This window comes from Neofelis nebulosa, chromosome 7, assembly GCF_028018385.1.
Source record: "Neofelis nebulosa isolate mNeoNeb1 chromosome 7, mNeoNeb1.pri, whole genome shotgun sequence".
Lineage (NCBI taxonomy): Eukaryota > Metazoa > Chordata > Mammalia > Carnivora > Felidae > Neofelis > Neofelis nebulosa.
This window is the reverse complement of record NC_080788.1, coordinates 32044024-32062710: the sequence shown is the minus strand read 5'-3', so window position 1 is coordinate 32062710 and position 18687 is coordinate 32044024. Positions and strand designations below refer to the sequence as shown.

The window sequence follows — 18687 nt, the reverse complement described above, 5'->3', positions numbered from 1 at the left end:
GGGGGCCTGCCGGGGTGGGGTCCGAGCGGGGCGACCGCCCGGCCGCGCCGCCGTCGGGGCCGTCCCCCGGCCAGCCGTCCCTCCCGCCCCAGCCAGCCTGTGGCCGCCAGAGCCTCCGGGGCGTGGAGCTCGGGGAGCCCCCGCGGCCCCCGATCCAGCGTCCGGGGCAGCCCCCCGGCAGCCGGCGCGACGTTCCAAACTCGAACCTCGGTGGCGGCGTTCGGAAGCGGAACTCTGCCGGGGCCGCGCCGGCTACATTGTTTCCTCCCCCCGACTCCCTCCCGCCCCCCTTCCCCCGCCTTTCTTCCCTCCCCGACCCGGGCCGCGCGGCCATCCCCCTGCCTCTGTCTGGCCGTCCCTCCTCCCCCTCTTTTCGCACCAATACCTCTTTGTACCGCACCCCCCGGGGACCCCTGCGCCCCTCCCCTCCCCCCTGGCCGCATGGACCGTCCCGCAGGCCGCTGATGCTGCCCGCAGCGAGGTGGCCCGGACCGCAGTGCCCCGAGAGAGGTGAGTGCCTGGAGGGCCTGGAGGAGGTGGGCGTCCAAGTGCTTCTCGAGGGGATGAGGGTGGAGGTCGCGCGTCCCGCTTCTGTTGCTTCCGTTGCAGCTGCGGTCACGTCCACTCCCATCCCCCACCTCCCTTACCCCCTCCTTCCCGGGTTCGAATTCTCCCGGGAGTCGATGTCAGCCCGACTGGGAGGGGAGCTCACCAGGGAGGTACTGCCCTGTGAGCCCCACAGACTTGTCTCAGGCCACTCCGAGTCTGTCCCGTCCTTTCCCCGCCGTGTTGGGGCTGGCTGGAGCCTGGAAGGAGGGGCAGCATGGGCCAGGGCCCTGGAGAGTGGGCACTTTGCCATTCCCTGCCCAGGCCCTCCCTGCAGGTTCCCTGGCCTGCCTTATCCTGCACCTTCCCTCATCCCCCCACTGAGAGGAGCCGGCTGGCTCTACGAAGTCCAGGGCCCAGCCACCTCCCTGGAGCCTGCCAGAGGTTGAGCCTGTCTGCCTCCCAGAAGACAAGGCCTAAGCCAAGGGACCTGTGACCCTTGGGTGGGGAGACTGGGCAGGGCCTCTGTGTGGGTGGACGTGACACTGGGCATCAGGACCATGCTCCCACCTCCTGGCAGCCTAGTCAACTCATTCTCCCAGGCTTCTCAGGGCCCAGGCCAGGTGTCAGGAAGAGGCGTGTCCAGCCACCAGATCCTTGGAGCTTAACTGGGGGTTCACCTCCCCTCCCATTTTGTGGACCAGGGTACTGAAGCTCAAAGGGGGAAGTTGCTACCTTAGGCCTCTAGCAGGGCCGGGCTGTCTGTCCGTTCATCCTCTGCTCTACAGAGCTAGACTCCTGTGGATGGAGGGAAACCAGGCAGGGACCTTCACCCACCAGGGACCCAGGCCCCCAGCCTGACCCAAGGGACCTTGTGGGGTGAACACGTGCTTCCCTGCAGAGGGCTTCCGGCCCCAGCTCTGCCTGGGTCTGGGCTCAGGCAGCATCAGCACTGCCCATGGGATTTCCCCTTGGTGCCTGAGGCTGGGTCCCACTGACAGGATGTGGTGGGAGAGGGGCACCTTGTCTGGTGTGGCCCTGGCGCTAAGTTGAAACAACCTGGTAGTCAGTCCTGACCCAAGCCTCCCACACATTTGGTCTAGCTGGCACAGAAGCAGCCAAGTTCAGAACATGAATGGGATCCAGATGGGGAAGGTGAGAGCCCTGTTTCCACAGCCTTGGCATAGGAGCATTGTCAGAGTGGGGACACCCAGGGGGCCTATTCTAGCCCCCCACACTTTGGTGATTCCAGTGTCTTTTCTTGGAGGGGCCCCAGCAGGAACAGGGCAAAGGCAGCAGGAGGAAGGTTAGGAGTGTGGCAGGATCCTCTTGCTCCCTGGAGGGATAGGAGGTTCCTTGGAGGATGCTGAGCTGTGTCTGGGCCCCCTTGGGGCCGCTGGTGGTTTCGTCCTGTTCAGGACTCTGCTCTTGATGTAGGGTTTTTTAACGGTTGCCCCAACATGCTTGGTGGAAGGGACCCAGATGTGGTGGGCCTGACAGACTCCTGTCACCCAGCCCCCACCCAGCCCTAACTTCCTTTGCAGCCTGAGGGCCTGGGGCTTGAGGCCTGACTGTTGGGCACTTTGTACCAACCGTGAGCTGTATGGGTGCAGCCCCAGGGTCCCAAGGCCTTTGTAGAAAAGGGTTCTGGCTTCAGGCTAGCACATGTGCAGAGATGTGTTTTTTATCTGGTGAGCCTAGTGCCTTCCTCCCTCTCAGAAGTGGCTGCTCTTTTCTCTGTGTTGGGTCAGGGGCAAGGAAGGACCAGATGATAGTCTCCGGGGCCACTGCCGAGGGCACCAGGCCCTAAGAGGTTGAGCTACCATTGAGCAGCCCAGAGTACAGGCAGGGGGTGAGGCCCAGGATACACAGTGTGATCCAGCCACCCAAACAAGCTGCCAGCTGGCCTGATTGGGCAGAACGGCCTGTGTCCAGTTCTGGGCCCTACCTTTTGAGGCATTTGAAAGCCTTGACACATAGTCCCCAAAGAAAGAGGTGTTCTGTCTGGGAAAGAGAAGGTAGGGAGAGACCCTGAGGTGCCTGAGGGGCTGTTCCATATCAGAAAGGCCATCCCACGGTAGAAGATGTTCCAGACATCAGGGCCAGAGCTGGGGGCCAGATGGGTCCTAGGGAACCAAGTCCGATCTCATGGGAAAACTACGTACGGATTACTTTCTTAATGCATAAAGTAACAAAGCAGCACTATAGGAGACTTAGAAAACAAAACAGAAATCACAATTTCTTCACCAGCAGTGACCGTTTGCATTTTAGAGTTCCCTGCCTGTCTCTTCCTGATCCCCCCCCCCCCCCCCCACTTCATCTCTGTTGTCATTTGAGTATGCGCGCCATGACACCTTTTTTCGCTTCATTCTGTGTTTCTGGGCATTTTCTCAGTCTGTGTAACTTCACCTCTAAGAAGCTACACCGCATTCCAAGTAGCTCCGCTGCAGCAGCGTCACCCAAACCCTCGTACTAAGCGCGCGCACTGTTGTTCCCATCTGTCGCTGGTATAGCTGTTGTTACTACAGGCCCCCAAAGCAGCCTGGGGTATTGGAAAGAGTGGGTAGCTTGGCACCCATCCGATGTTCCCCGCCCAGCTGCGTGCGCCATTTAGGCCAGCACGGAGGGGCCTTGGACAGGTCACCCTCTGAGATGGGGTTCTTTTATGTACACAAAAGGATGGCTTTACCTGGGCCAGACGGGAATCTGAGGAGAGTGTGAACGAACTAACCGAAGTACTTAGAACGTACCTGGTGCAGCCCCGGGCCCCCAATAAGCACTTTGTAAGGGAAGGTTAGCGTTCACAGGGGACCCAAGTGCAGGCTGCCTTAACGTGTGGGGAAGACACCTGGGCTCGAGTTGGCTGGTGGGTCCACCCAGCAGGGCGAGGCTTTGCTCATGGAACCCTTCTGAAACTCTCTGTTCCTGAGGTACTGGGCTATGGTTGGGCATGGACCTGACCCTGGGAAGATGGGCTGCTGGTTGGTTTCTGGGGCCTGACCCTCCCCATCCCCCCTTTGCCAGCACCAGAGCTGACCGGACAAGGTCTATCCTCTGAGAACCCGGCCGCTGCCTGCCCCTGGTTTCGGCTGCTTCCTAGGCCACCCCTGAATTCCCCCAGTGGAGACAGAGGCCTACTTTCCCTGGGAAAACCAAAACTTGGGCAAGGAGCCCAGGCATCCTGAGCCCCAACCCAGGGACAGCATGCCAGCCTCATCTCCCTACCCTTTCCCAGTGGTGGGGGGAAGGGAAGAAAACTGGAGGTGGGGGTGGGGCAGGGATTCCAGTCTCCCAGATGGGAGTTGGAAGGGAACATAGATGGTCCACAAATCACTGGGAAAGTTTCGTGCATTAGTGGCCTCCTCTTCGGCAGGTGTTCCGGGTCTGACCTGAGCACACCCTCTGCTTCTGCTTGTTCTGCTTCTGTGGAGACCAGAGTAACTGGGAATACCCTCCTGGGGCCACCCCATGGGCAGTAGGAGGAAATCAGTCTCAACCTGGTACTCCTGGGCCTAAGAGACCATAGCCCCAGATGACCCTAAGGCAGCCCGATACTCACGGGAGGCCCTCCCCCAGGTGAGCCATTCAATACAGAGATCCCCAGGCACATGACCTCAGATTCTAGCCACTAGACTTTTGCCTGTGGAATGTCTCCCTCCACCCCGGTCTTGGCTCAGGGGAAGTGGGCATTACAACTGCCCTCCTGTCCCACAGTTTGGGCTGGGATGAGGTCACAGGGTGGGGTCCCCTCCAAGATGCTGGCCTGGCTGGGGCAAACCCTTTGGGTGTTTCTCATTCCCCCCTGCCTTGGTTGGGGACAGGATGGGTGGAGGAGCAGGCTGCCCCCCATGCCAGGCAGGGAGCACTGCCTCCCTTCCTCCTCTCCTGTGGGTCCCTTCATTCGAGGGCTGGAAATAGAATCCGCTAAGTAATGATTAAAGTCAAATTCAGACCTAAAAATAAAGAGCTGGTGAAGGAAGAGCTAGTGTGCTCCCTGTGTGGCTGAGGGGAGAAGTGAGCAGGGCGAGGCTAGCTTCAGAGGCCAAGCCCCTGCTTCCCAGGAGAGGCCAGAGCCCACTGGGGTGTCAGGAGTCCTCCACCAACCGGGGGGCGTCTGTCTTATCGGCATGATGCAGCCTGCACCAATCAGGCAGGCTGGCAGGACCAGGGAGAGAATCTCATTTTTCCTGTGGGGAGACTGAGGCCCCGAAGGGGAAATGTTTTGTCCAGCCACTGTCCCGGAACGCCCCTTGGCAGCCCCCCAGGGACCTGAGGGCCCCACACAGCCTAGCTTGCCCTTTCTGCCTGCTCAGTTTCTCTTCCTGGTTTTGAGGTACTGTGATGAGAGGAGCTTCTCATCACACACTAGCTGTGTACGCCTCAGCGGGGCTGGGCCTCCAACCGCAGCTTCCCTCCGTCCCCCTGCTCCCCCCCACACCCGCCCCTTCCGTGTGATCTGGGCCCAGAGCTACAGGAACAAGCAGAAGAGAGGCGCCCCCCTGCCTGTGCTGCTCTCTGCACAGTTGGAAGCCTTGAGGGCGGGTGAGAACCTGGGTGTCATCTGACGCCTGCCCACCCTGGCTGTTGCTTCTCAGCCCTGTCCAGCCCCACACCTGGTCTTTACCCAGGCCCTGTCATCCTGTGCTGTCCACGCTGCAGGGAGACTGGAGGGCAGAATGAAGAAAACCCTGAGAGCCCCCCTGCTGGCCAGTAGAGACGCAGAGAGGAGTCAGGGGAGGCCTGTGGTTCCACTTCCTGGCAGGGCTGGTGGGAGCTCGGAAGCTGGGGAGCTGAGTAGGCTGCAGCAGCCAGGAGGGCTTCCTAGAAGGGAAAGGCCATGAAAATCAAGAAGTGTGAGTTCCTCGCTTGGAGCATCTGCCTTCCCTAGAGTTGTTGGCTTCTCTAGTTGCTGTGTGGCTATGGACAGACTGTTGGCCTCTCTGTGCGATGCAGGATATGGCAGACAAGCAAGGATTGGGCACCCATGTAACTTCTGCTTCCCAGAGCAGGAGGGCCAAGCTCTAGGCAGACCTGCCTTCAGCCTCCCGCTCTCACCTAGCTGCCCTTTTTCCGAGTGTCATCCGTCCTACCCAAGGAAAGGCTGGAGGTTTCTCTCTTGACCAAGTTCAGACAGATCTTAGTTCAAATCCCTGCTCTACCCCTTGAAAGGTGGGTGTCCTGTCAGCCTGGTTCCTCCTCTATCAAACAGAGATCAATAGTAAAACTTCACGGGGGTTTTGAGGATTAAGTAAGTAACATAGGGTTGGGTCAGTGGGCTCTCATCCCACACTTTCATTTTTACAGCCCATCCTGCTAGGGGAGGAGGTTCCTCCCTCAGGTGGGTAGCAAGACCGGAAGTCCTTTGCGTTGGGCCCCCATAGCTTTACCTTCTGAGCTCTGTGTTCTGTGGGTCCCAGTTCTGAGATGGAGAGACCAAGAATCTGGGGGCCAAAGTTGTTAGTTCATGGGCCTCTGGCCCTCAGTCCCCCCACCTGTAATGTGCATAGGAGGCTTCTAGGTAGGGGCCAACACTCATCATTTTTTTTAATCGTTTTTATTTATTTTGGGGGGAGGGGGGAGTCAGAGACCGAGTGCTAGTTGGGGAGGGGCAGAGAGAGAGGGATACACAGAATCTGAAACAGGCTCCAGGCTCTGAGCTGTCAGCACAGAGCCCAACGCGGGACTCAAACCCACGAACCGTGAGATCATGAACTGAGCCAAAGTCGGACGCTTAACCGACTGAGCCACCCAGGGGCCCCTAACACTCATCATTGTTAAGTGTCTGTTGGAGGTCAGTGCTGAGAGGCTATACGTAAATGTAGGCAAATGGACACGCAAAGGCTATAGCCTGTGCTGGGGGCAGGAGAACAGAGGCCTGTGTTAGGGCCCTGGGGAAGCCCCAAGTCCCTGCTGCCCAGTGCATGTAGGTAATTAGGCTCCTGAGCGGTAATTAGAAACCTTTCTGGGCCAGGAGTGTCAGCCTCAGGCCGCAGTGGTGCCTGGGGGAGGAGGCTCCCCATTAGCCTTCTGTGACTCTAGCCCCCACCTCTCCCAAACCACTAGATGGGATTTCCGGTCCCACAAGCCACTGGAGGCAGGAAAAAGCCAGTGAGTTGCTATAATTTAGTTTTAAACATTTGTCAGCCGTTAAACTCACCCCTACCCTTGGGGCAGGGGTGCTGAAGGCTGAGGGAGGCCCGTGGCTGGCAGAGGGAGGGTCAGGCAGCACACTCTGGAGCCGAAGTGGGGCCATCCTTTCAGCCCTTTCCTGACCCCCAGGAGGTTTAGGCATCTCCAAGGGTCTTGTGCCCAATTCTACAGTGCCTGACCCTGAGACATGTGCAGTGGGTATGCCGAGGGCTCTGGACTGCCTGCCTGGGTCAGTGGGAGCCCTCCAGCCCCACAGCCTGGTGTGTGGCAGGGGGGTGGGAGGGGGAGAGCATCACAGTGCCTGCAGCCCAAGTGTCCTTTGCAGAACTAGAGGTGGGGCTGATTTTACTGCTGCCAAACCAGCCTGACTGCTGGCAGTGCCCCACCCTCCTCAGGTGCACTGCTCTTTCAGAGGGGCGTGCCCACATCGGAAATTCAGTTTTACTTATTATCTGTCCTGTGACTGATCAGAACTTCCGGGCTGGTTCAGAGCCTGTGTGGACCCCCACCCTGAGCCTTTTTCTGCCTTAATTAACTCCCTCCGTATCCCAGTTTTGGAAGCTTAATTCTGGTCTGGTCTAGCACACCCCCCTCCCAGTTGCTTTCACTGAAATCCTCCCACTTCCCCCCCCTTCTTTCTGGAAGCCTTCCCGGGTTGCCCCTGTCTCTCCTGTCTGTTGGGTCACTGAGCATACCTGGCCGTGATCATCTGGTAGCCAAGAGGAGAGAAGCAGGACTGCATTTTGGTGGTGGCCCTGGGCCGGGCGCAGAAGAGAGACAGATGAGTGGAGTTCTCAGAGCCCCCTGGCGTCTCATGGACCCTTTCCTCCTCCTGTCCATCCTGGCCCACCAAGCAAGGGGCTGATTGCACAAGGAGGCTCCTGAAACACTGGCTCAAAGAATGAGAAGGCATAGTGAACATGCCTGTTGCTCTGGCGGCCACCCCTGCCCCCCCAGACACTCCAGCTGGGTCCTGTGGCAGGACCGAAGTCTCTGGGGGCCGCAGGGTCCCTTGTGCACTTCCCTTTTCGGTGGGTATTTTTAGATGGGTGTAAACAGTTACTGAAGGCTCCCACGCCCCATTAGGCAGTGGAGTTTTGGTGAGGGGGGGCAGGGTAAGGAGCCCCTTGACCTGCCCCGGCCTTGGACACATGATAGACTGTGAGGGCTACAGCTGCCCCCAAGGCAGGGAAAGGGCAACTGGGGAGTTTCTGGGCTCCCAGTTCTCCTTTCTTCTCCCCTCCCCACCAGCCTGGGCGACCAAGAAAGGCCTGCCTGAGGCTGCAGCCGCTGACCTCAGTGCTTGGGCATAATGCCCGGCCTGTTCCCGGGACCCCGGCACAAGGACTGCTGGGAGCAGGGTTTGGGGCAGGAAGTTAGAGTGAAACGCTGACTTCACAGAGTTCCAAGCCCCCTGTCCCCTAGTCCTCTGTGGGTGTGGTGACAGCTGCTGTCCCTTTGGGGTTAAATATAGTCCTGTCAGTTATGGGACCTCGGTGTGATGCAGCCGGCCTTGCTTCCTCCTTTCCTTTGTTGGTTCATTCATTCATTCAGCACTCATTCACTGAGCTGCCACTCTGGGCTCAGCCCTTGCTGGGGACATGAGTCAGCTCCCGGCCTTCCCCCTGCAGAGCTCCCAGGCCAGGATCAGTGAGTTTCTCACTGGAGCGCAGGGATGTGTGAGAGGCTGCAGAGGCCTGGAGCAGCCAGCACAGCCGGGGAACTAAGGAATGCTCCTGGCAGGGGTGGTTTTCAAAAAGTGATTTATTTTCAATCTTCCTTTTAGGGGGAAGTTAGTAATAGATACATGTGGTTTAAAAAAAAAAAAATCAAGAAGGACAAAATAGCAAATACACCGTAAAAGTAATTTTCCCTTAAACTTGACTCCCCCCTTCCTACCCCAGAGGCAACCGCTGTTGCCTGTTTTCTCTTTCAAAGATAATCTGTGCATGTCTGAGTTACAGAATGACTTGTGTGTCCCCTTAAAAAACACAACTTTTAACATAACATGGAAGATGGGTGTCCTGCCCCTTGCCTTTTGTCACAGCCTTTAAATGTGGAGTGTTCCAAACCTACTAAAAAGCTGAAGTAGGGGCCCCAGGCCAGCTCAGTCAGTAGAGCACGCGACCCTTGATCCCGGGATTGCGAGTTCGAGCCCCACGTTGGGGGTAGGGATGACTTAACAAAAACACAATAATAATAAAAGAAAAGGCTGAAATAATAGTATAACGAATACCCGTGTATCCTTTACCCAGATTCACCAAGTCTTAACATTTTGCTGTGCTCGTTACCTCTTTTGTATACCTACACATGTGCGTAGATGTGGTTTTTTGCCAGTTTGAGCATTAGCGTGAGCATCATATCTTTCATTTCTAAGTACTTGAGCGTGCACCTCTTACATAATCACAGCACCATGATCACACTTAAGAAAATTAACATTAAAATTCCATAATATTACCTAACATTTCCATTTTCCTAACTGTCCTCAAATGATTTTTATAGCTACTATTTTTTCCCTCTGAGCCAGAATCCAGTTCAGGATCATTCATTGAATCTTGTTGTCCTGTTCCTTTCTCCTTTTTTTCCAGCTTTGCTGAGGTGTAACTGACTTAAGATGTTGCATAAGTTTAAGGTGTGCAGTGTGGTGATTTGGTGTACCTGTATTGCTAACTAGTTCACCACAGTAAGGTTAGTTAACACCTCCTTCACCTCACATGAATACCGTTTTGTCGTTTTGTCCCATTTCTTTAGTGTTCTGTTTAATCTAGAACATTCCCCAGCCTCTGTTTGTTTGTTTTGTCTTTTACGACATTTACTTCAAGAGTCCAAGCCAGTTGCTGGGGCTGTGCCTGACTGCACCTTCCTGACGTGAGTCGTGTTAGCCGGCTCTGCCAGAATACCGCCCAGGGACCCTGTGCCCTCCTCCATTCGTCGAAGCAGGGGGCGCTCCGCTCTGTGTTGTTCCTCTCACTATGGGTGATGCTTATTAATTCGATCGCCTGGTTAACAAGGTGTCTGTCAGACCTACCTGTTGTGCAGGTGCTTTTTCTTTCGATTAATCTGCAGAGTGGTCTTTGGAAGCCGTGTCACTGTCTCGTTCCCCCCAGCAGCTTTTCCTTCAGCGACTTGAACTGGGGGGTGCTCTGTGTCAGCACCTGAAACTCTGTTTGGGCCCTGTCACCACTGGAATTTTCGTTACGTTTTAGGGATATTGGGCCATTTATTACTTGATCCCTTACTGATGAACATGAAAGGTTGTCTCCCAGTCTCTTGCTACCACAAATGGTCCCACAGGGATTTTTAGGCACACGTGAAACAGAAGCGATTCCTCAACTGCATCCCGGAGGTTGAGAGGAGGTTCCTTGGGCAAAGAAGAGAGAGGGAGTAGAGAGGGAGCAATAGGCAGGGAGGTGGAAACAGCAGGTGGGACACAGGTCCGGCGGAGGTGCTGGAGAGCCAGCAAGTCCCAGAAAAGCCAGGTGACTCCCCCAAGGTCACACACAGCAAATTGGTGGCAGAGCCAGGACCAAGACTCAGAGCCTCTGACTCCACAAAGTAGCTTGAAAGCAGGTTCACATAACCCAGAAAGGACCCCTGTGTGCCCGGCCCAGGCCAGACTAGAAGCCTAGGTTCCTTATAGTTCCTCCAGCCCTTCTGGCTCTTAGTCTGTAACCTGGAGGAGGATGGCCCCTGGACCCTCGGGGCCTTAAGGAGGGAGATTACTGAGCCACCCTGGGCTTGTGACTTCACCAGAGAGGAGCTGTCAGAGAGAGCCCACGGCTTGCAGTGGGCTCCCGGCAGCTCCAGTCCTCAGAGCAGCCCCAGGTGTTGCAGGGTTATCACTAACCCAGTGCATGGATGGAAAAACTGGTCCCAAAGTCATTGCCAGTAGAAAAGGGGAGAGGAGTCAGTTCCTCCCCCTGCTTTCCGGATCTGTGGTTGTCATAGCCCAGCCCCTCAAGGAAGCCCCGCCCCCCGCCCCCAACCACTCTAGGTGGGCTCGTCCCCACTGTGGGCACCGCTTGCTTCTCTCCTGCCCTGCATTGTCCTTTTTCTAGGCCAATGTGGCCCCGGGGCATGGTGCTCCCGGAGCATGATGCTCCCAGGGCATGGTGCAGGGGCTCGGGCATCTGACACCTGAGCAGAGCAGGATGCTTACTGGAGGTATAAACCTCAGGCAAGGCCACCTTGCCCCTTGACCTCGCTCAGGGTCCTCGTAGGTAAAATGAGGGTAAGAATAGCGTCAGTTGTTAGAGGATTTGATGAGCCAAGGGCAGGGCCTGGCACAGAATAAGTGCTCAGAAAACAGGGCCTGTTATTATTTTTATTATTATCATCAAGTCAGTGGGGAGGCGGCAGCAGCAGCTGCAGGCCGGGAAGGGAGTGTTTGCAAACTGACAGCAGGGAGGGTGACTAACGGTGCCACAGTCTCCACACCCTCTGTGGTGGCGTAGTGGTGGCGAGTTTGGAGGGGGGGTGGGGTGGGGAGAGGAGGCATGGGGATGTGGAAAGCTAGCAGAGCCCGTGTTCAGAAGTCCTGAAGGTCGAGGACCCAGCCAACCCCAGTGGAACCCTGTCGCCTATAACTAGCTGTGTGACTTCACACAAGGTGTTCAACCTTGTGAGCCTCAGTTTCCGCTTTTATAGAACGGGGGTAAGACAAGCTCACAGCTCACCACCGCCTGTGGAGCCCAGCGGGTGGTTCCTGACCCCAGCCCAGTCACCTGAACATGTTTGATGGTGGGGGGAGGTGTCTAGGCTCAGCCTCGGTGGGCCCCTGTCTCCCTGTGCTGACAGCAGAGGTTGACGGGCTGGCGTCTGGGGACAAGAAGCACTGTGTACCCTGGGAGGAAGGGAAGCCGTTTTGTCTGGAGGAGAGGGAGGGGGTTTATGGCAAGCCCTGTGCCAGACCCTCCCAGTCCAGGGCTCTCCTTCTCTCCCTCCACAGCCTGCTTGCAGGGGAGGCCTTTCAGGGCGAGGGATCTGAGGCTCAGAAGGGTTGAGTCATTCTTCTGAGTTGCACACTCCACAGAGCCAGGTCTGCCTGACTTGAAGCAGGAGTGAGGCCTGGGAGTGGTGGTGGCACTCCCTGGCTTCTGCTCTCCTCAGCCGCGTGCTTCTCGGCTGAGGTCCCCAGAAGCAAACCCCGGTTCCTCACATTGTCATTTGAAGCTCCTGCCACCCTGCAGGGTTTATGCCAGGCGGGCCCACCTCCAAACCGTCCCCTGATAGCAGACTGGTAGGGTGCTCCGATGGTCAGGGTCTGCTTCCCACCCTCCCTCCCCACGAGCTTGCAGCCAGGTCAGTTCCTCACGGCTGTCCCTGTCTGCCTGGACACCCTTGCTCAGCTGTCACACCAAGGAGGGGCGCCTTCTCCGGCCAGCCTTCTTGCCGTCTAAGCCCTCTGCTCTTTAGGGCTCGGCTCTGGGGCTCCAAGAAACCCGCCTACACCCTGCAGGCCTTGCCTCACACCCCAGCCCCCCTAAGATGTGTGCATGCTGGCGTCTCTTCCCACTGCTTGGCCTGGGGAAGGTGGTATTACAGCCGGCCCTAGACCTGGTCCATCCTGTCAAATGAGCCTGGGAACAGAGCTCATGGAGTTCTTCTTCTAACACACTGTACCCACGGAGAAGTCACTGGCCCTGTCTACACCTCAGTTGCCTCAGTTTCCCCATCTGTAAAAAGAGAACAGGAGCCCTAGCCTGTCTACTTCCTGAGACAGGTACACAAGGGCTCTGGGCTTTGGGAAAATGCCAACAGTCCAGGGAGCTCGGAGCAGGGGCCGCAAAGTATGTGCGGGACGGATTGGCTTACTGCCCTTGGGGTATGCATTGGCTGGGGTAGCTTTTTTGGAGGGGCTCGACTTTATTGAAGTAAACCTACACACCAAAAAGTGCGCCAATCATAAGGGTGCCACAGAGCGAACCCCCCTCCCCCACTTCCAGTCACGCCGCCCCCTCCCGAGGGCACTCGCCATGGTGCACCGTGGATGTGGCGTATACATTGTGAACGGGGTCACACGGTCTGTCCTCTTCAGTCTGGTGTCTCGGTTACTACTACTCAGGAGTTTGTCCTTGTGCTCTTGAACATCCACGTCCACTGCTATGTGGCGCCCCACTCGTGACCGTGCCACAGTTTACCCATCTGACTTTTGATGGGCATCTGGGCAGTTCCCAGCGTGAGGTTGGTTACAGTCATGCTGCGTGAGCGCTCTCGTGCCCATCTCAGAGGACACCAGCCCTGTTTTCTCTTGTGGGTGCACCTAGATGTGGGGCGCCTTGGGGTGTACATTTGGCTATAGACGTACTGCCCGGGCACGTTTTTATAGGCAGAGGAACTATGAGGCCCACAGAGAACAAGTGACTTTCCCAGGTTGCACTGCACCTTCCCCAGGTTCACACAGCTGCCCTGGGCTCCCTTCCCCCACCGACCACATAAGTCACATCCGGGCCTGGGGCTCGTGGGGTGGGTGGCACTGGTGCTGCTCACCTCTGAGCTTCCTTTGCCTGTGTTGGCCATTCAGTTGGGCTGTGAGGCCCCTGTGGGCTTAGGGTCGGTGACCCCTCTGTCCCTGAGGATCCTCCGCCTTTGTGCTCCTGCTTCGTCCCTATCCAGTGCGCTCAGCCTGCTGAGACTGGAGAGGATGGCCCTGGCCCAGCTTCCGGCTCTGGAGGCCTTTGGTACCTGTTCACATTGCTCCAGGGAAGGAGTGGGAGCTCCGTGAGTCGGGGAGACCGGCTCCTCACACCCCTCCTCAATCTTCCCTTTCTCCCTGCAGCTCTCATGGTACCAAGTGACAGGTTGGCCTTCCTGTGACACGGGGACGCCAGATCTTCTGAGAAGATGTCAGCAATACAGGTACCATGGGGGCAGGGGTCTAGGGCAGTTGAGGGGTGCTGAGCAGAAGAGAGAGAATGAGGGCTCACATAGACCTGCTCCCCTTTTCCCAACCCTGGCTTTCAACAAGGGAAGATTCTAGGGTGCGCTGTTAGACCCAGGACCCTGAAGATGGGAGTACAGATCTGGGAGAGATGGGGGAATCTCAGCTGGAAGGCCCCCCGAGTTCTCATGGGGAGGAGCACCTCACTCAGGCTCACAGAAGCCAACCAGGAGGCTGTGACTTCAAGAGTGGGTGGGCAAGTGGGTGGAGGTGGACCCCGGGCTGCATCCACCCGCCCACCTGCCGCCTGCCCCGCAGGCCGCCTGGCCGTCCGGTACAGAATGTATTGCCAAGTACAACTTCCACGGCACTGCCGAGCAGGACCTTCCCTTCTGCAAAGGAGACGTGCTCACCATTGTGGCCGTCACCAAGGTAATGAGGGACCTCACGTGCCCATGCCTACCCCCTCCCACCTCCAGGTGTTCCTGCTGGGTCCGGGCTCCCCTGCAGGGTACGGTGGGCCTGAGAGTGTGTCTGGGCTTCCATCTCCCCAGGACCCAAACTGGTACAAAGCCAAGAACAAGGTGGGCCGTGAGGGCATCATCCCAGCCAACTACGTCCAGAAGCGGGAGGGTGTGAAGGCAGGCACCAAGCTCAGCCTCATGCCGTGAGTACTGCTGAGGAGCAGTTGGGGTCTCCCAGTCTGGGGAGGAAGGAGGACAAGAAGGCCTGGTTCCCCTAGAAGACTCACGAAAACAGAGGCAAGAGTAGGGGGGGAATGTGTGAAGGCTTCTCAAGATGAGGGGAAGGGTGTGGGTACTGGACCTCAAAGGCGGGGGGCAGGCCCGGGAGGAGGACTAAAGGAAGAAGGGTGGGAGGCAGGAGATAAGGGCCTCCGATACCTGACTGAGCCGGTGGGGGCCGTGGTGCGGTGCCAGCCAGAGCCGGGGGCCTTCAGAAAGTGGAGCCCGGCAGACGCGTGGGGCAGGGGTCAGTACCCTTGAGCCACCACGAGCCCTGGCCTGGCCTCCCGCAGCTGGTTCCATGGCAAGATCACACGGGAGCAGGCAGAGCGGCTGCTGTGCCCACCGGAGACAGGTCTGTTCCTGGTGCGGGAGAGCACCAACTACCCCGGGGACTACACGCTGTGCGTGAGCTGTGACGGCAAGGTGGAGCACTACCGCATCATGTACCACGCCAGCAAGCTCAGCATTGACGAGGAGGTGTACTTCGAGAACCTCATGCAGCTGGTGGAGGTGAGCCAGGGCACCCGGCACAGCACCACCGCTTCTGGCCACGTGGCCTCGGCACGTGCAGCCTCTGAGAGCCTGTGTTTCCTCACGCCTTGAGGAAGCACCTGCTACGATGCCACCACAGGGAGAGTGGCACTGTCCCCACTTCACAGGCCGGGAAACAAAGGGTCAGAGCAGTTAAGGGACCTGCTTTGGGTCACATGGTTATAAATTAGAGGTGCCAGGGCTAGAATCTGAGTCTGTCTAATCCCAGAACTCGGCCTCTTTCCAGGCAGTCCGAACTACATGCCCAAGTATGTGTATGTAAGCATGTCCTCATGAGCTGCACCTTGATGGCTAGGGTCCGCCAGGCTCCTACACCTACATGGATGTGCCCACGTGTCCCTGCAACTCCCAAGGCCCACTCTGCTAGCCCTGTTCAGGCCACAGCTCGCTTCTGGTAGCCGCAGAAGTCTCCCAGATGTCTCCTGCGTGCACTCTCAGCTCCCTTCCCCCTGCCAGACTGGCTTAGGCCTGTGGCTGGGAGGGTCCTGGCCACATCTGGCTAGAGGCTAGTGTATGTATGGACTGAGCCAGGGCTTACCTTCTGCCTCGGGATGCTGGTGAGGCCCGGAGTGGTAGCAGCAGCCCGCTATCTGTCCAGCACCTGGACGTGAGGTGGCATGGGAAATGGGTCACGGATCTGAGTCTGGGCCAGCCTCATCCCTTCCCCTGTGGGAAATGAGGAGCCCTCCCAGCGCAAAACCCCTCCAGGCTGGGTGGGATCGGCCTCCGCCGCCCTCTGGTGGTCAGATCCGGGCAGTGCATGTGAGCTGTTGGCGCTGGGTGGGCTGGCCCTCGAGTGCCTGTCCTGCCCTCCACAGCACTACACCTCAGACGCAGATGGACTCTGTACTCGTCTCATCAAGCCAAAAGTCATGGAGGGCACGGTGGCAGCCCAGGATGAGTTCTTCCGCAGTGAGTGCCATCCCTGCCCCCAGTCCTCACTGGCCTGCCTGCCTTCTCCCACTCGGGCTCCCTGGCACTGCCCCCATCCCAGAGGCTCTGGATACCTCCAGGGCACTCCACACACGTAGTCGCGCCTGTGCCATGGGCCCTGCCCTGGCTTCACCTCTCACTGACACCCTTCCCCCCACCAGGCGGCTGGGCACTGAACATGAAGGACCTGAAGCTGCTCCAGACCATCGGGAAGGGGGAGTTTGGAGGTGAGCGGGAGGGGGTGGCAGCCCTGGGAGGGCCAAGGGCCCGTGGAGAGTCTGGGGGACAAGCTCCAACCTTCCTCCCCCAGATGTGATGCTCGGTGATTACCGAGGGAACAAAGTCGCTGTCAAGTGCATTAAAAATGACGCCACCGCCCAGGCCTTCCTGGCTGAAGCCTCGGTCATGACGTGAGTCGGGGCCGAGGGTGGGTGCGGAGGTCACCTCCCCGGGATGGGGAAGAGATGGGGAGGCTTGGCTGGCAGGCTCTGAGCACGCCATCCTGCCCTAGGCAACTTCGGCATAGCAACCTGGTACAGCTCCTGGGCGTGATCGTGGAAGAGAAGGGCGGGCTCTACATCGTCACTGAGTATATGGCCAAGGTGTGCACCTGCCCCGAGATCCCATCCCCACTCCAGAGCTGAACACTTGGGCTTTCCAACTGCCCCAAACCCCTCACCATGCCCTCTGGTCCCTGCTCCCCCAGGCCCCTCTCCACAGCTGAGCTCTGAAGTCACCAGGCAGGGCTCAGCTTTTGTCCTGACTCATCATTTATTCCCTATGACCTTGGACAAGTTGTGTCACCTCTCTAAGCCTCAATTTCCTCATCTGTGAAGTGGAGGTTGTAACACAGTTTACCTTAGAGATTTATGCATGAAAACTGCTGAGCGCAGTGTCCAGCTTATAGAATCTGATATTCAGAAGTGATACCCCAACCCCTCCTTGCTCCTTCCCTCCCCTCGTATATCCCTCAAGTGCTTACTCAGCCCCAGCCCACAATGCCAGAGGGCTGGAGGGCAAGTCTGACCTGTGGGGCCGGTTGGTCTGTCTGTCCCGCCCCAGGGAAGCCTAGTGGACTATCTGCGGTCGAGAGGTCGGTCGGTGCTGGGCGGAGACTGTCTCCTCAAGTTCTCACTGTGAGTGAAGCAGCACCCTTTGGGGGGGCGGGGGGCGGACCCCGTGCTGCTGTGGGACCCCTGTCTGAGGGGACATGTGGCTGGCTCTGTCCCAGAGATGTCTGTGAGGCCATGGAATACCTGGAGGGCAACAACTTCGTGCACCGGGATCTGGCTGCCCGCAACGTGCTGGTGTCTGAGGACAACGTGGCCAAGGTCAGCGACTTCGGCCTCACCAAGGAGGCCTCCAGCACCCAGGACACGGGCAAGCTACCAGTCAAGTGGACAGCCCCAGAGGCCCTGAGAGAGAAGGTGAAGCGGGCCTCTCCCCAGAGCCTGAGGAGCGGTGGACGGGGGTCCTGGGTCACCCCTTCCCCCCACAGCCTCCCAGGGTCTGACACTGCTTCTCCCATCTACGTGGCAGAAATTCTCCACCAAGTCTGACGTGTGGAGCTTCGGAATCCTTCTCTGGGAAATCTACTCCTTTGGGCGAGTGCCTTACCCAAGAATTGTGAGTTGGGCGCTGGGGCCAGGGCATGGCTGGGGCTGAGGGTGAGGCTTGGAGCAAGGGAGGGGGTGGCAGGGGAGGGGGCCCTTTCCGGGCCCTGCCTCCCATTCTGAGGCCTAGAAGCCACAGGCCTGCCCTTGGGACCTTCCAGGTGACCTCCTGGGCCAGGCTCTGAGGCCCAGGTCTGAAGGGGATCCCCGAAGCTGAGTAGGGGTCCTCTTGGGGGTGAGGCCCCGTGTGGACTTATACCACCCACCCGCCCACAGCCCCTGAAGGACGTCGTCCCTCGGGTGGAGAAGGGCTACAAGATGGACGCCCCGGACGGCTGCCCGCCCGCGGTCTACGAGGTCATGAAGAGCTGCTGGCACCTGGACGCCGCCACGCGGCCCTCCTTCCTGCAGCTCCGGGAGCAGCTCGAGCACATCAAAACCCATGAGCTGCACCTGTGACCGCCAGCCGCCGCCCAGGTCTCGGGCCTGCGGGGACTGAACCTGGATAGATTGTGGACCCGGTGCCCCCACTTGCCGGGCCCGAGCCTGAACTGAGCCCAGCGGGCCGGCGGGCCTCTCTCCTCTGACCCAGCCTGCGCCCCCTCTGGCCTCCCAGAGACCCCGCCTGGGCCTGGCACCTTTTCTCATGGACCCACCTGTGGGGCTCAGGAGCCCCACTGAAGGGGCCAAGAAGGGAGGGGGCTGAGGAGCGTGAGGCAGACGCCCCCCGTACCGCGGTCAGGCTCCCCCTGGCCTCCCATCTCTCGCCTTCTTAGAGTTTTATCCCTTTCCTTTTTTGAGATTTTTTTCCTGCGTGTTTATTTTTTATTATTTTTCAAGATAAGGAGAAAGAAAGTACCCAGCAAATGGGCATTTTACAAGAAGTACGAATCTTATTTTTCCTGTCCTGCCCACGAGGGTTGGGGAGACCAGGCCCCTCTCTGGGGACCCATCGCCCCAGCCTTGTTCCCCATTCCGTGTGCCGTGTCCCGTGTCGCCTCGGTCGCCCGTGTTTGCGCTTGACCATGTTGCACTGTTTGCATGCGCCCGAGGCAGACGTCTGTCAGGGGCTTGGAGTTCGTTCATGTGCCGCTGCCGCCCACCCACCTGCCTTGTGAGATGGAATCGTAATAAACCACTCCATGAGGACTCCGCTGCCCGGCCTCGGCGCTTCCTCCGCCGAGCCTGCCCGTCCCGCCCGGCCCCCTGTCCCCGTGCCATCTTGTCCATCCCCCTGTCTCTGTGAGCGGGGCTGTGCTTGCCCTGG

General features: G+C 58.4%; 1 protein-coding gene across 1 annotated transcript; it reads left to right on the top strand.

Annotated features, from left to right (window-relative positions):
- Positions 1 to 325: 325 nt before the first annotated feature.
- On the top strand, positions 326 to 18569 carry CSK (C-terminal Src kinase). The gene is made up of 13 exons (XM_058737045.1): positions 326 to 510; positions 13475 to 13554; positions 13895 to 14008; positions 14131 to 14243; positions 14613 to 14832; positions 15693 to 15786; positions 15969 to 16034; positions 16118 to 16217; positions 16319 to 16409; positions 16870 to 16943; positions 17039 to 17234; positions 17347 to 17433; positions 17697 to 18569. Exons 2-13 carry the CDS (start codon positions 13540 to 13542, stop codon positions 17877 to 17879), a joined length of 1353 nt encoding a protein of 450 aa, XP_058593028.1. The 5' UTR covers positions 326 to 510; positions 13475 to 13539; the 3' UTR covers positions 17880 to 18569.
- Positions 18570 to 18687: the final 118 nt, after the last annotated feature.